The sequence below is a fragment of the Aythya fuligula genome, chromosome 11 (genome assembly GCF_009819795.1).
Source record: "Aythya fuligula isolate bAytFul2 chromosome 11, bAytFul2.pri, whole genome shotgun sequence".
NCBI classification, from domain to species: domain Eukaryota; kingdom Metazoa; phylum Chordata; class Aves; order Anseriformes; family Anatidae; genus Aythya; species Aythya fuligula.
Genome location: NC_045569.1, coordinates 11,590,917 through 11,608,342, shown reverse-complemented (window position 1 = coordinate 11,608,342; position 17,426 = coordinate 11,590,917). Strand labels below are relative to the sequence as shown.

Here is a 17,426-nt window from a genome sequence, read left to right as displayed (position 1 = left end):
CAATCTACAGACTAATGGGAACACATATCCTGGAGGCACAGGTAACATTCAACCAAGTTCATCTAGTTATCATCAGGAGGGCCACACTCCAGACTCTGAAGGTTTGAGTTCAATTCTTTGCTTTGCTTCATGCCCTTTGTTCAATTTTGGGTACAACGCTTCTTTTTCTAATATCCCTGTTCCTTTTTAGATAACGTAGTAATATATGCTGCCTCCTCCAGTCCTTTTTTTTTGCCTTATTTATTTAAATTATGAGTTCTGTGGAGCATCATTTTGTTTTCATGTGAACGTTCATGTTCTTAGCTCAAAGCACTGATCTTTCTGAGTCTCTAAATATTCGAATATAATCTAAGAAATAGCAACTCAAAAGTATTTTCCATTCTTCTGTAAACCCATACTTCTTATTTATATACTTTTTATACAGTCCATTCTAATCCTAATTAATAAATATACATGTCTAGCTGTCTTTCCTTCTTCCTCTCCCATCTATGTATTTCTAAAACAATACACATTGGAAAAAAGTGTTTTACTTCCCACTTCTAGTGAAACTTATGCTTGAAAGGGACTGGTCAATTTTATTCTAGAGCTACATTAATAAAAGGGGTGGGGAGAAAACACAAAAAGAAGTGAGCAGTTTTTCATGAAAATTTGGCATTTTTAGGCAAAGCATCTGCCAGATAATAACGATCAGGTAACCAGGAACATCAGGCAGCAGAACATCAATAGCCGTTTGTAGCAGTATATACTTACTGTCATCAACCCTCCAACGAGGTCGCTTGTATGTGGATCCTCATCTTTTGTTCCCAGTTGTGGAGAGTACAATTCAGTGGTTCTTAATATCTCCAAAACTCGGTCTAAAGCTTCTGCAACTGGCATTGGACTGCTTTCTTGTGCAGCATTGATGATGTTTATTACCTAGTTTAACATCAGACATGATTTGAATTTAAAAGTAATTTAAGAAAGAACCAACACTCTCATCAATTATTACGAAAAACTCACAGCAATTAAATCAGATCTAAAACTTTAATCCACATGTGGGGAATAAAAGTGAAAGGGATGTTAACAAAACACAGACATTTACGATTACCTTTAGGAACAAGATAACAGCCTTAAAGACAACAGCCTTATTAATACTTTCCTGTTCAAGGCACAGCCCCCAAATGACTCTGAATGGATTCAGTGTAACCTTCTTCCATTTGCCTCTGCCACTTTATAGAAGAGGTGATTTTTGACAAATCCTTGAATGGTTTCAGAAGGCAGTTTATAATGCGTAAGTAAGAAGGAGGAACTCCAGTCTCCTCCTCCACAAAGGCAAGAATCCTTCAAAAGGATCATGCTGTGGCTGGCCACAGGGAGGGCACTCTGCTACACAGCCTTGGGAGGACTCAGTTCAAAGCATCTGTTTCTTGGAGCTCCATCAGTGGTCTGGTAGAAGGGGGGAAGAAGTTGCACTGGAGACCAACACTGCCTTGCTCCTCAGTCTAGATGCTTTGTTGGAGCCTTGGGCCATGGTATTCCAGTACAGCACAACTGCCAGTAGCCAGCAACAGTTGCACATTACCTTGGTAATAGGTGCTTCAATAGTCATGGAATGTATCCTGGCCATAGAAGAGTGCCTCCTTTGTGAGCTGCCTGCATGGGAAACAAAGCAGAATTAGTATCCTGAATCCAGTGACATGGCAGGACAGGAGGTTTCAGCCAAGAAATCTAGATTCGTTTTCTAAACTGCTTACCCTGCTGTGCCCTTCACAAGTGATCTACTGTAGAATGCATACACATGCTTGTTATGCTCGGGACACACAGGTCCAAAAAGATGCCTGCTGAACCATTGCTATCCAGATTAGAGATAAGTAGCTGTAACAGCCTGGCAAAATCATTGCTTTGTTTTTGTATTTGAACTGATTAAAATATTTAAGGAAATACTGAGTTAAAAGACTATACGGATGTGTGTGTGCATAAACTGGCAGGCACATGTAGGTAACAATTGCATTTAGGTTATTATAAGATACAAATACTTTTTCTGACTGGTTCAACATGACAAGTCATAATGAGTCAGCTACCATGCTGAGGTAAATCAGTGAAGCTCTTATGAAGTAAAGAAAGCTATGCCAAATTAAAATAGCAGAAGTCCTGGCCCCTCATTTATTAAAAATTAAAAAAAAAAAAAAAGAAAAAGAAAAAGTTTTATTTCAGTTAGCAATTCTGATTTTGTAGAGAAAAGGCCCAAAAGGGAATTTTCTATATAATTATGTTGTGTTCCTATAAAATACAGACAGATCTCTGTTACTTCGTACTGAACACCTATTTAGAAAAAGAATCAATGCTATTCTTGTCATACTGGGGCATGATAGTACACTCATTGCCACAGACCTCCTCCCATGTTTCACTAGTGCATGCTCCCTAGACTGTAATGATCCGTGCTTTAGCAGAGCCATGCAAGTATCAGGAAAAGTTTTCAATATGTGATTCATCTATCAAGGTCGGGGTGCTATGATGAAATACAGTACAAAACAGTGACAAGAAAACAAAACTCACAAGAAAATTTACATCATATATTTATCGAGAGAAGAGGTAAGAAATGCAGTAATTTGTTAGGTTTAGAGTCTGCGATTTGTAGTTGAAAGTACTGCTATTGAATCTCCTAAGGTCTTCCATGCAGGATGATAGATGATAGCCTTCCATTCTTCAGTGGTTCAAGAAAATGGGGCTGTTGTTCACAGGCGAATGCCTTGCTGTTTTTTTAGTATATGTATATACACATATATACTTATCTGTATTTGTATGTGTATGCGTGCATGCACATAAAAAATTGAATATATGTAGAAATAAAAAAAATCTGCTTGTTTAACATACCATCACTCCCTCTTGATGTTGTAGATCTGACATCTAGTGATCCTTTCCTCCTGTCTTTGTGTCTGGAAGTCTGAATATCTGTTGAGAAAATTATATGAGGACATAAGCTCTGCCTAAGATGTATGATAAAGGAACCGAAACTCAGAGAAAGCCTCACAGCAGCTGAGTGATATTTAGCAGCATGCTCCAACAGATGAGGGACAATGAAAACTCATTTTTAAACTCTTGCCCAATTACATTGTCATTGTCCCAGTCCTGCATTCTGACAAAACATGACAATATGTTTTTGCAGAATGGATCTACCAGAGGGAAAAGTTCCTCTCTTGACACAATGTAAATGTACTTGTGAATACAACTTATGCAACACACCCGACGAGTTCACTCAAGTGATAACTGCCAAAAGAATTGTTGTCCCAAAGTACAATACACACTAGTAAACTAGGCAATGCATTCCAGATCCCTGACAGACTCCAACAGATACAACCTGTCCTACCAAACACTACAATTAAGAAGTACTCATGGCACAGATGCCAAAGATGTCTTAACTGCAGTGTTGATACGTGGGATGAGGGTGAACAGTAGTGGTGGTGATACTCATTTCCTTCCCCATGGAAATACTCCACAGGACAGTTAAAAGCAATGCAAGCAGACATGCAGCAAGCTATAGACCAGCTGTAGCAACATGCTGACTAGACAGCAACCTCGGTATCTTTAATTTTGCCACAGAGATCCACTACCCACAACTGAAACATGACACCAAATCCAGCAATACCACAACACCAACCCGGCCCCTCTTGTATTTTTGAGTTGCTTTATATCATTTCTGGGTTTATAGCATTTTGGGTTTGTTTTATAGCATTTCTAAGACAAATGTGGCAGGTAGAGAGAGTTTCTATTTATTTTGCTGCCTTTTGAGATGGATTCCCAGTTTATTGCTAGCTAAATAGTACTGTTCAGACTGTCCTTAGCTAAATAGTACTGCCCAGACTTGGACTACCCTGTGCAGCTGTGGTTTTCAGTCATATACTAGCAACTGGCTTCTTTCTTTTCCCAGGTACATTTTCCACTTATTATGACAGAAGAGATGTGTCATACCTGTCTGAGATTCAGCCTGAACACGTTCACATGTCTTCTCCGCCTACAAATCAGTATGAGAAATCCAGTTAGTCAGAACTTTTCCATTATTTTGTAGTATTTAGGGCTCAAACTAAAGCAAGCGTATCACCATTTTCACTTACCTTATTGTTGTCATTGCACAGTCTACTAATTGACACATAGTGTCTAATCTTTCTGCAGGCAAAAAACAGCGTGTTAATTCCCATCCAAACCTCAGCTCTAATTCAGTGCTGATACACAAAATGGGCAATAGCAACAAATTAATGTAAGACAAATCCTGTTCTGGCAGGAAGGCTAGGTAGGGAATGGAAAAAAGACCAAAACAGTTCTGCTGCAGGTGACAGGGAATACAAAATGGAAACATCCTTTGCAAAGATTGTTCCTTCCTCTTTCTCCATGCCCCCCCCTACCTTCTTTTGGGCAACTGTAGGATGCTTCAGGTATGATATAACTGAAAAAATATGCAACACTGCAGTCCAACAACTGAAGCTTTCTATAGGATTTAGGGACAGGGCAATCAATCTGAAAACTAAATCTTTGATTAGCAGGAAACTTTCTAAGCCAGTTTCAAATGAGCTTAGATTTCTCCTTAAGTAACAATGTACACAGAATATATTAGTTTTACAAGTTTGGCATAATAAGCTGGAAATATCTTCATGCTATTGATGTAGACTAGAGAACATGAATTACTTCCAAGGGATGAAATCAACCTAAAACACTTTTTTTTTTTTTTTTTTTTTCTTTTAAAGGAAGTAACTGCATGAAGAAGCTGCATTTGGCCTCTCCTTCACATTGACACAACTTGCTAAAGAAGTGTCTCAGCCAAGTCTGGAGATAATGCACAGTGCTTTTAATTAATGTCTGTGTTGCCTTAAAGGGATTTTTATACTGCTACTGCATGTGATTTGATACACTTTCTTTTCCAATATCATACAGATGTACTCATCACAAACGTACCAACAACTAACATATACCTGCATGCTCCAAAATGCTTTACCTGGGGACCAAGACATGCTTGAATTTGGACCAGGATCAAAGCACCCAGTAACCTCATCACAGAAAGACACCTGACAACGGCCATGAGTACGTGAGGGACATGCTACAGGTGAACAGTAGAACAGGATGTAGGTTCTGGTGCTCCCCACACAATACACAGAAAGAGTCACAAGTGAGCACATCTGGATCTCTGGCTCCTTTCTAGGGAGAATTGGGAGAATTTCACATTTCTTGTACACAACATGGAAAGGTGATTTTAACCCAAGGAATTAAACACAGAGGTCTGACGCTCCCTTCTTTGCATAAGTTTCCTTTATACTGGGATAGATAATCCAACACCTGCTGACAGTAGCTGAATTCTGAACTGAACCTTGATTCACACCTAAATTATGGCTTTAGCATTCATACTTACCCTCCCTGTCCGACAACAGGTAATATCTTCACATTTTGCTGTATGCTATCTCCGTTTTTCTTTTTCGCATAGTACATTCCTTGCCATTCCTGAAAAAGGAATTCAAGCAAAAGGAAGTTCAAGATGCAATCATCAAACCAAATATGTTCTTCTACATATTCTCCTTCATTTGGCAACTTGGAGAAGTGAGATAACACAGGAAGAGAAGCTATAGCTTCATACCTTTTTTCACTGAAAACTGTTTTAAAGTACAAAACCTAAGGGTTCACCCACAAAGGCAAAGAATATATCAGAGAAATATATCACAGAAGACTGACGGTCTAGCAGAGAAGTCACATCACTCGTTAACATGAGATATATCTATAACTTAGAGTGCTTTGGTATCCTAATGTGTTTACTTTCCACACTGTCTGTTCAGTCTCAAACCACATCAGAGATTTATCCTGTGGTGGTTTTTTTCTTTTTTTAAGCAAAAGAGAGCTTAGAACAGCTACTGGATTCTGCCTTCCACCTGCTGACCTCCCCTCTAAAAGCTCTTTGGTCTCAGGATAACACTGAAGTAGACAATTTTTGCAGTATCAGATTGTCACTGACAGTATCATTGTTTTGTTTTGTGTTTTTTTTTTTGGGGGGGATAAAACTCATAAATGGAAAAAGAAAAAAAAAGTGGAAAGGAATTTTTCATTTTGCTGTAAGAAGTCATTTTTTTTCCTCTGGAAATGAGACATTTCTTTCTAGTGCAGAATGTACATTTTTCAAAATCCACATATTTTCTTTTAAACGAGGCTCAGAAAATGACCCTTCTCCCTTGTTCAAGGCATGCTTTTAAGTGAAATATTGTTAAAACAATCACTTCTGTTATTTGAAGATTATAAAGCCAGAAGGCACCATCACGGTCCACCACCCAGCCCTAAATGAGCCGCCGGCAGCAAAGCCCACACCGTGCTGTGAAGCAGCAGAGCTTCCATGCCCACATACAGGTGGAGCTGAAGGCAGCTCCAACAAACCCTTCTCCTCCTTACCTCTGTCATTCCCTTAAAATGCCCTCAAGACATCACACTGCTGCTTCTCAAACTGTGCTACAAATGCCACAGCAAAGATATGCAATCCAGCACTGACAGACCTCCCCAGGCCTCCCCTCACATGTGGTGCCCAGACAAGAATTGCCCCCTCACAGGGCTATTTAGGACATTTCAGGGAAAACAAGTTTGGGAAGCCTGGGTCTCCTCTGCTCATTTCTGGCAACAAACACAGCAACCTGAAACCTTCCAGCTGTGCCAGTCTCTTGTAACCTGGCCATTGACAAGGCTTACAGTCTTCCCTATGCATTTCCATCCCTTGAGTAGCTGCTGTTGTTGTGTGTTGTGTTTTTTTTTTTTAAAGCTGCAGATTTTGATCTGGGCATCTACTAAATACCAAATGATTAATAATTAATGAATCCCGTAATGCATATTCACTTAATGCAAACTGCCCATGCCAGTTGCTGTCCCTCAGTTGAGCTCAACAGGCTTTAGTTCAGATCTTACCAATGTATGTGAAAATACCTTAATGAGGCACCCAATACATACTTATTTACGCTGGACTGACAGATCTCACAATCGAGCAGGCCAGAGCCCAGGTACAGAGAGAGGAGTTTTGCATCTATGCTAATTGAGCCAACAAATAAAGACTCCTGCCTGCAGAGAGCTGCATGATGACAGGCTGTGCAGAAGAAAATATGAAAGGCTTTTCCAAGGAGCTGTCAGAGAAAAGCACTGTGAATAACAAATTAGGAAGCAGACATAATATCTTCTCCTGTGAGCTGCATGAGGAATACAAATGAAGATAAATCAAACATCACAAAATTCCACGCTCTCATAATTACAAGTATGCATATCAATAGATTCTTGACAACCAGGATGAGGCAGAGATGAACGATCGATCTCTAACCCAGGTAATAAAGCCAGAATATGCACAAAGGGGTGAAGTCATAAGGGACAGATTGGATAATTCTCGCACTGGAAGTGCATGCTTTTCAAAATAGGTTCGAGTTATTCACCAATGTGCTCTTCATAGTCAACAGATAGATTTTTCAACTTGTGAATGTCTAAAACCTGTGAAACTGTGGCAGGGAATGTGAGAGGGAAAAGGTCAGCAGAATTCCAAAAAATAGGAGGCCCAAGCCAAGCTCCTGCTGGTATGTAAAGTTCTCACAGGGTTGTTACTTAAACATATTTTAAGAACACCATATGCTCTCACAGAGCCTCTGTCAGCAATCCAACAGAGAGGAGCTGCTTCACAAGACGTGCTGTCAGTCAAGTCATTTTATGGCTATGGTACTGCCACACAAATACAGTCATCAGTCATTTCTGCACAGCCTGTCAGGCTAGGCTCAAATGCAAAGTAAAAACCATACATAGTAAGAAAACAACAGTTTCACCCTTTATACAGTACTCTAAAAATCAATGCTGTGATTTAAGACTTCATTCAGAAGGCCCTCATACGCATCTATCCACCAAAATAATTCATTCATGCATAACAAGTAATTCCCTAATTCAGCTTTCCATTTCAGTTTGGGGTTTCTCACACTAGACAGCAATGTTCAGCAAGCTCCTTGTCGAAAACAGAACAAACTAAATTAAACACAAGGTGTCATAAAACCAATTGCACAGAGCATAACTCTGAGTTAGGAAGGAATTGCCACAGACCTTTTTCACAGAGCTTGACGACTCCCCCACTCCTCCTGTAAAGACAGCTATCTTGCACATCATTCCCAAGGAGTGAGAGGAATTGCATGCCATGTCTGATTTACTGACAGCTATCTACCTCACTTTAGAAAAAGTGAAACTGAGTTAAAGATCTTTGTGTCAAACTGCAGAGATCAGAGGAAGCGAGAACTCTAGTCAGAAACAGACCTGCACATTTCATCTTAATGGATGTATTTTGAATCATAAAAGGATGAAAAAGAACAACTTGTTTTTTAACTCAAGTATGGATATGTGAAAATGCCTTTCAATAACATTGGCTTCTTGCAAATTATAGCCACTTATAGTAACTAAAAATGAACTTCCACTTTTTCTTTTTCTTTTTTTTTTTTTTTTTTTTCTCACTAAGGGAAACAACATCCTGACCCACAAATCCCTATGTATTGTGCAATTAGCAATTTTTGTGCATAATGTCTCTCAGCTCTTGTTTGGATACACTGAACTTGCTCACAGCATGATGTTTGTCAGCACAAGAAGGGAAATGCTGCAAGAGTTCATCTTCCAAATTCCACGTAAAGACTAAATGTAGATTTTCTACAGCTTAGTTTTTCTAAAGATCAGCACATCTTACTTTCTATTATTTATGTTACAGTACCACGTTTACTCAAAAACGAGCAAAAAAAAGTTGAGAGGAGAATATCACAGGAGACAGCTGGCTTTATTAGTATGCTGTGACCTATGGTAACCAATATATAGTTTATTGTAACCAGAAGCAGACTTAAATTTAGGATATAAAGTAATCACAAGCCTGAAAACAACACACAGACCAAATCAGAGCAATCCAGACAAAATTTAGGCATTGCTGAAAATGCTGTAACACCTTGTCACAAATCATTTCAAACTAAAGCACCTTCAAAGGACTGCAGTATTTCGAAAGTTGTTCCGCCCAGTCAAGCTCTACTTCCAAGTACTTCCTGTAATAATTTCATTTGTAATACATTTTTCTATTAATATGTAGATGTGAGGCTACATAAATTGCATACTACAAAACGTTCCAAAGGGAAATACAAAAACATGCAAACAGAACATATCCACTTAAAACAGTTTAAGCTGTTCCAGACAGACAGGTTTTAATAAGTAGTATTTCATTAGCCATCACAGTTGGAAGTCCTAGAGTCAAGAGTGAAATATGTTGCAAGGAAAGAGATAGACCAGGGTTAGATTTCTATCATTCACAGAATGAAATATGTTTCCATTATTTAAGACATTTTTATCAGCACACTAAAATATTAAGAATTTAATCACTTTGTATCTTGAGAATTGATGTTGTGGTTTTAAAGCCTGACATATCTAATGTGTTTGAATTATAACTTAATAACATATACTCCCTCATTACATCAGTTTTGTATTACAAGCATTTACTGAAATAATTCTGGTCAGGCAAGACAGGTACAAAGTACCAAAATCCAAGCTACTGTCTATTGCTTGGATTTCTCCCAAAAGACCAATACACACAGAAATGAGTTACACATTCTTGTTGAGATGTACATGCAATCTGCATCCAGAGCACAGGTTTTGATAACGAATGCTTGCGTTAAGTACACAGTATGACTCATCACAACTTTGCATTGGTGCTTTTGCATCACTGCCTGGATACACAAGTGCCATGATTCATTTTAGCATCTCCCTGTGCTGTGTCAATAGCAAGGTGCTTCCCAGCACCCAGTCAGCATGACCCAATTAGTTATCCTGACTCAGGTCTGAGCGTGGACCATGATGCATCTACAAACATACCAGTTCCCCAATCTTTCTGTTACCTCCACGGTCTCTACAGAAGACATGTTCAATGACACCAGAAGCATTTAGAGCTCATTGTCAAAACAGATGAAAGCTCCTAGATGCTCCTCACACTGTCACAACAGTCCAAAGGGAACATTGTGGAGCTACCAGGCAAATGGCGAAGCCACTCTCTAGAGACCTCCCTTGAAGCCAGCTGCACTTTCTCATGTACTTTCTTGGTGCAACAAACATATCTAATGGAAATCCATTAGACAGCTCCCATGTACATAAGTAGATAAAATTTTTTAAAGTATTGGCAGTCGACACCACCTATCATTATCAAGTGATATTGAAAATGTCTTTTCTGATATTTTCACATTCTGAAGTTGCAGATCAGCTTCCACATTTCATGTTAAAAAACCTAGACATGATTCTTTTCTCATTTGCATCTTTCTGGATAACATGTGGTTTTAGCCCAATTTTCTTTGGTATGTCTACATCTTTTGCTATATACAGCATAAATTATAAACAAACACAGCAAGTCAATAATTTTCATAAAACATGTAGCTCTTCCAAACAATTAAAGAAAAAGAAGCCCTTATAAATGAGCATTTTTCACTTCCTTGTCTTGCTTGAGTAATCAAGCTGCAAATGCTATATTGGGCTATGAAGATGCAGGTTATGTCATGTGTCATCCCTGGACAACAGTAACTTTTACAAATAGCAAGCGAGAAGCAACACAATGTTATTACTCACCTTTCCTATCTTTATGCAGGAATTAATAGTATCTAGGAAATCAGCTTTTTTTTCATTTATAGGCACTTCTGTTAATTCCTTTCCTATTAATTCACCTATTTGATAGCCCATCACTGTTTCAAATGCAGGATTGACGTACTGTGAAATAAAAACAAACCAACATTCAACAGAATACTTAAAACACAATAGAATCCCTTTTTGTCTATTTGCTAAACTTAGGTGTCGCTTTCCTAGCCTGAAATAAATCTCGGTATGCATTGTTCCTGAAAGATATATCTAAATTATTTTTATTTGTGGAGAAAAACATGAATGTCCATACTAGAACAGTCATGCAGAGTGTGTGCATGTGAGCAGAGGGAAAATATGGAACCAGCTGAGTGTTACAGACCCATTGTTTTGACAGACAACATAAAACCCTGAAAAATTAGCTTTTTCTGTTCTCAAACCTAAAAAACTCAAACCTACCTCAGAGTTCCTAAAATTCACAAATTAGATGTTGGGATACCATAGAAACATTAAACTTATCCATTGACGAATTCTTTGCCTTCTTGTGTGCAAGAGCCAACCACCATCACTCCTCTGTCCAGGCAAAGCTCAGCCAAACTGACTGGAAGAAGTGCAGTCTGAGAAAGCAACTTTCTCTCTCAGTTGAATGCCGCATTTCACTGTAGCTTTCTGGCCCTTGTTCAATAAAACTAAGAACTGGTATCTATATAGCCCACACCTTCATGACTCTCACTAGCTGAGCTGCAGACACGGGTCCCGTAATAACAGGATCTGAACACCTCACAATGTTCAATGTTTTGATGTGACAGATATGGAAAGGGTGCTACTGGATGCCCTCTGCTCCTAGCATTTCTCCTCTAGCCTATTATGGAAGAAAGCCCTGCCTGCTGGAGCTCCAGGACTCTTGTACATGTCAGTTCTTTTATATTCTATTCTGTGACAAAATTTGGTCTGAAAAAGCATATTTCCAAACAACTTAAGGATATGTTCTGTTCTCTTTGTAAAAGGGATGTAGAAAACACATCCTGCAGTGAAATTGCCATTGTCGAGATTTGGGTCAAGAGGGTACAATTTATATGCACACTGTAACTCCCAGGGGCTTGGACTCAAGCTTTTTGCTACTAATAAAACCACTCCTCACAGCTGTCATAGTGGAACTAACTCCCTTATAAAGATGATGTTTCTCAGGACTGCAGACCTAAGCACAAACTCTTCCACTTTTAAGCAATGATTACATTCAAAAACAGTTGGCCCAAGAATCCTGACTCAACAAACAGCATCAGATCTATAAAAATAAATAAATAAATAAAACAAAACTTGTTTTCTACCTTTACTTAAATAGTTAAACAATTTGGTCTGCTTTTCAAAAGCATCAGATTAACATACAATATTTTGGGGGAAAGAATGTATGCAAGTTAGCAGCTGCATTCATTCATGATATATAAAAAAAAACCTCTTATTTTTTCAGAAACAACCGTCCCTTAAAATTTACTTCATTTATGCAAGATATTTTAAATGGAGAAAATTGTATTCCACAGCTAAACTCACTCCAACCTGATTAGAACCATTAAGTTAGGTTGGATTCTTGCACCATAAAAAAGAATAAATAGAAACGTGAATGAAATGAAATACTGTCAGCCCGCGGAGCAATTTTCTGTACTTATAAAAATAACTGGAACAAACCTGTATTACATGGTCTTCACTTGTGATCTCAATGGCTTCTTGACTTTTCTCTAATGCTGTGAATAATGAATTACAAGCCCTAGAGACAAAAAAATGACATCTTATTAGCTTTAATCCTCATAATTCTTGCTGCATATGCTAATAAACTATTATAATTCCATACTAAATAAAGTTGTACTTTAAGGATTAACATATTTTCTTTAGCTAACTGACATTCTATAATTATCTACAGTTCAGTAAAATGAATGCTCTTGTAAGCATATGGCTGAACTGGAAATTTTTGTTGATGATGTTTTTGGTAAAATTACCTTAGTTTGAATTGTGCCCGCACCTCTCCAAATTCCAGCTGAATTAACTCATTGTAACAGGCCATTATATTGGAATTTTCTACATATCTCTGCAAATAAAATGTTAGAAATATTTCATTAGTCACATTTCTGTACTCAAGGGTATGAGGCTCTGTTTTCTTTTGCTTGATAGAGGATTAAAAAGGTGTAGAGATATGCCAAAAAATGAACATGTTGTAATGTAAGCAACTTTATAAGATTATTTTCTGGAACTAGTAAAATTTTTCAGGTTACTGCATTTTGAAAAGGTGACAGAACCTCACAGCAATGAGGTTCTGCCAAGCTGTTTATTCTGTGTAATTGTCAGCAGGATCAAAATATAAGATAATATACTTTTAATTAATTTATAAGATTTCATGTTATTTATTTAAAACAACAATCAAAAATAACATTGTGTCTCTGGTCAACAAAATTTAAGATTATTATGAGCTTCAAATTACTAATATTCCAAAATACTGTATAAATATAGGAAAGCAAAACTTCCCCAAAATGTACCTGCTACTGGATATGATTATTCATTTGGGGCCCCATACAGCAATGACCCTAGTACCTTTTCTCTGATGCTTTTTTGAAACTTCTTGTTTTTACCACGTAGAAGCCTGAGTGTTAAATCTTTGCTCATGATAAACTGACATAGACATTGATTTGGGGAATGGGAGAGTGGAGACTACCAAAGATAAGCCAGCACATCAATGCTAATAAACAAAACTTTGTGCTTTTCCATTAGACCAATCTCCAAGGCTCTGATCTATAAATAATTCAGAACCTGCGTTGGATTACTTCTGTGCCCACTGGAATGATTTTGTGCATACAAGTACAGTTGTTTTCAAGCTTTAGCACTTCCTGTATTAGGAAGTTTTTGCTACAAATAAGTAAATGGGTCCAGATGGACTGTGATGGGACAGGAAAAGATCCAGTGAGCATGCAACCAAAACACTCTGAATTACAGTGGTAAATCCTGCATATTTTTGTTCCATTGTCAGCATAATGCAATAAGGAATCCACTTAACTGACACACTAATAAGCACCTTTCCTGCTTAATTGGAATAGTTGCCAAGGAACAGATTCAATGTAATACTTTTCAGGTGCCTCCAAACAATAGATAATAGCACTTGACAGTGTCTGAAGCCTGTTTACAGATGTGAATTGGCATTTGATAGAAGAGATTTCCCACAGCACATTCTGTTGTTCACTGCAAGCTGCTCTTTGGTCCTGCTAGAGTAATTAGTCATTTTTGCCGATGTCATACATTAAAGCAGAGCATTGTATACTTGTTTTGAAATAAGTGTATACTGAAGAAATGTCTTGGTAACACTTCTGGTATTCCTAAGAATGTCCACCTACCTTGTCAGCATTATTCTATCTCTACCAATGTACAGTAGTTCAGAATTGGAAAATATGTAAGAATGAGAAGCATGAATAAGATTTACAAGTTGGATTACTGACACAAACAGTCATTGACAGCCACACTTCAGCATAGTTTCTTCCATGACAGTTCTGGAATGTCAGAGCTATCTAGTGGATTATAAAATATACATACCCTTGTGAAGCCAGCAGAGATCAGGGGCAATATTGATGACTCTTCACGATCAGCATGCCTTTTAAAGAAGGATGATGAAGTCAGAGATCATTCTTGTAATCAATTGAAACCCCAATTTGACAAGGCATTGACATACCTGTACACTAAATGTCATATTAAAGGCTAGTACAGCTAGATTCTTTCATGTCATTACAAATATTTTTTTTTTTTGTTTAGTACAAACTTATGTCTTTGGCACAGATAGGCCAACATGTTATTTTCCTATTTTTTCCTATTTGTAAGTAATGAGCTTCTTGCATCACAAAAAGTAATTTGCTAGACTGTTGGATTCTTTGTAGTTTATGCTGTCCCTAGTGAAAGATACACCTGAATGTTTACATGGCCAAAGTTTTAAGAAATCACTTGTTATTTGTATATACCAAATATTAGGTGGACAACTCAAGATGCCTGAATGAGGATAGATTTTCTACTGTTGATTACCCAACACCTGCTAGTAGGTTACTTCATGATGACATACTCCTAAAATGAGATACCTGAATCATTCTGGAAAACTTGGCTATAGTAACTGTTAAAAGATGCTCAAACATATGTGAATGTATGAATGGAATCTGGAAGGAAGGTCATTATGCTAAATTTCTGTAAATGAGCAGATGGAAGCTGGTCAAGTTTAGCAGATGGCACAATAGCTTTTATTTATGTTTAAAATTTTGGATCTTATGGCACCTCGTTTTTGTTTTCCATGCACTTGTTTCCTGTGCATGGTGCCTAGTGAATGATGCCTAGTGAAGCACAGAAAAATTATCTCCATTCCTCATGCCAGCTATCTGGTAACATTGCCTCCCAAAAGTACAGAGAAAGAGAGCAGGCATATTGCAGGGAGAAAGAAAAAAAAAAAAAAGACACAACACCAACAACTGAACTGCAGGAAACTGAAGGAAGATAATCCTCAGAGAGAAGCCCTTCCATATGCTATTGACTAGATGTCAGCCTTTTCACAAATATGCTTCTTGCAGAATGGAAGAAAACGTGTGAAAGTTCTCACTCTGTGAAATCCTAAATGGCAACTACAGACAGCATGTGTTTAGCACACAGGAACTTGAAACAATCAACTTGGTCGCAGTGAAAGGCAAACTTACTTCCGAAGTTTCCACTAGACAGGGATATCAGACACATCTGAAAAGTTTGAGAACTGAAGCTTATGAGATCTTGTCACTGCAGGGATCTATTATCTTGTCCCAACACACAATACAAAAATTTTCAAAAGACTAAATGAATTGCAGAGAAAAAAAAACTATTGAGCAACTCCCTAACTGTGAGTGAACAAGCCCACCTTCCAATCTAGCTTTCTAGCTTTTTTTAAAAGGATTTGCTGGCCCACAGAACCACAGGTGTCTTTCTCTCTGATGTACATGAAGAAGCTCTTGAGTTCCTTTGCTATTTCTCTCCTGCTCCTTTTCTTCTCTTTTCTTTTGTACTACTTTGATGACAGGCAATTCTGAATGCAGAAGCATCAGTTTTCATAGTCAAAAGGCTTTCTCATATAAAAACAATGATGATTATATTCACAATTGAGTCCCTTGAAATGTTTAACTAGGGTCTTTTGTTCCCTAGAAATGGTGGTGGAAAACAGCATTAACAGAAAATTTCAACACCTCAGAATTGGATTTTGGAATAAAAGTTTTCTGAGAAATGGACAGTCTCAAAATTGTATTTGGAGGAAATTATCTAAAATTCATTTCAAGTTAAATATATTTTATTTCTGCTACTTCTACATTTGTAGTCTAAATAAACCCCACACTTAACGATATATAAGCAGTGTGTTCAAGAGGGAGGAGGAGGAAAAAAGCATATGCACTTCTCTATTGCAATGTCTTAGCAGCCTATTTTATTTGCAGAATTTCCATGGTCAGATGCTACTTGTCTCTGCTCAAATTGTTCTGTACAATTTTTTTTGTTAACTCAACAGATCTTCTGTTTGTACTGTGATTAATCAGATTGAAGGACAGATCAAGAGAGGTTCAAAGTGCTATTCTTATTAATATCAAAACACAGATCTATGAGACAGTTCCACAGTTCTGCACATGGTGTTGCAGAGGTTGTTTGAATCACGCTCCTAAAACCTCCAGTTTTAAGGAGAGGAAAAAACAAACACCAAAACCAAGTGACACCTCTTTAGTAAAAACGAGAAATCAAAAATCCTGTCCCAATCCTTTGGCCAACAATGGTGAAAACTCTATATGATATAATTACATTGATATAATTACATTATCATTAGCAAAGTAAGAGGTTCTAATTCAGTTTTCAGTTTTAATTCTGAGTTTAATTCTATTTCAGTTTTAATTAATTTTATTTTTTTTACTGTAGCATTTACATTTACAATGGTAAGATTCAGATGTTATTGATCAGATTTATAAGTAAAGATGAGCATTTACCTTCGTACTACACCAATAATAACTGTATTTTCTGAGGGTTTAGTCGTTCTGATAGACCTTTAAATAAAAAGCAAGATCATTTAACATTTTTTAAAGTTCACATTTCAGAAACCATGACTGTACAGAACCATCCTACAGTACTTTACTTAAAATATCTCACTAATTTAAGGATTATTTCACTTTACTCTGGGACAGAATGGTAAAAATGTAACAAGGCAAACAGTGCTGCTATATAGTCCATGACTGACAAAGATCTTACCTAATTACTTTATTTCAGCAAGGACAAAAGCCTTTGTCCCAGTGCCCTGAACCTACCACACTCACTCACGGTACATAATGTGACCCCATCACCCACACCCCACAGACGGTTATTTAGTCTAGACACATTCCCAAGGGGTATTTCACTGGAAAGTCATTGAAACAAGGCACCACTGCCTGTCAAACCTCTGTGGAGACACAGAAAGAAGCAAATCCTTTCCCCCTTTTTTTCATACTTTACAGCAGTTTGTGAAAGTATTTTTGGAGTCAGTGTGCAACTTTCCTCCTCAAAACAGATTTTCAGATGCTGTAGGTATGGAAACATGCACACAAAACATTGCCTACTTGCATCTGGAATTACTCAACAGCAAGTGACATTTCAAAAAATTCAGAATGCTAATGAAGTGAATGTATTCATTAAATTGCCTGTGGTGGCACGTGACCTTTGCAGTTAATTTGACGTGTGAACATGGAACCAGGTATTGGAAAAAAACACTTCATAATGGCAACAAATTCACATGCTGTGGCTCCATGCCAGATCAAGCTTCAGATGTCCTACCAAAC

The 17,426-nt window shown here is 37.6% G+C and overlaps 1 protein-coding gene across 2 annotated transcripts in view; it reads right to left on the bottom strand.

The window, feature by feature from the left end:
* Positions 1-17,426, bottom strand: part of PDE8A (phosphodiesterase 8A) — a 127,332-nt gene that overhangs the window by 17,105 nt on the left and 92,801 nt on the right. For both annotated transcript variants that reach the window (XM_032194849.1, XM_032194850.1), the window contains exons 4-14: positions 16,605-16,661; positions 14,173-14,230; positions 12,594-12,682; positions 12,286-12,364; positions 10,597-10,734; positions 5,378-5,466; positions 4,092-4,143; positions 3,949-3,991; positions 2,854-2,931; positions 1,562-1,632; positions 751-915 (exon numbers count right to left, since the gene is read on the bottom strand). In XM_032194849.1, coding sequence (XP_032050740.1) covers positions 751-915; positions 1,562-1,632; positions 2,854-2,931; positions 3,949-3,991; positions 4,092-4,143; positions 5,378-5,466; positions 10,597-10,734; positions 12,286-12,364; positions 12,594-12,682; positions 14,173-14,230; positions 16,605-16,661 — 919 coding nt within the window. The remainder of the gene's footprint in view (positions 1-750; positions 916-1,561; positions 1,633-2,853; positions 2,932-3,948; positions 3,992-4,091; positions 4,144-5,377; positions 5,467-10,596; positions 10,735-12,285; positions 12,365-12,593; positions 12,683-14,172; positions 14,231-16,604; positions 16,662-17,426) is intronic.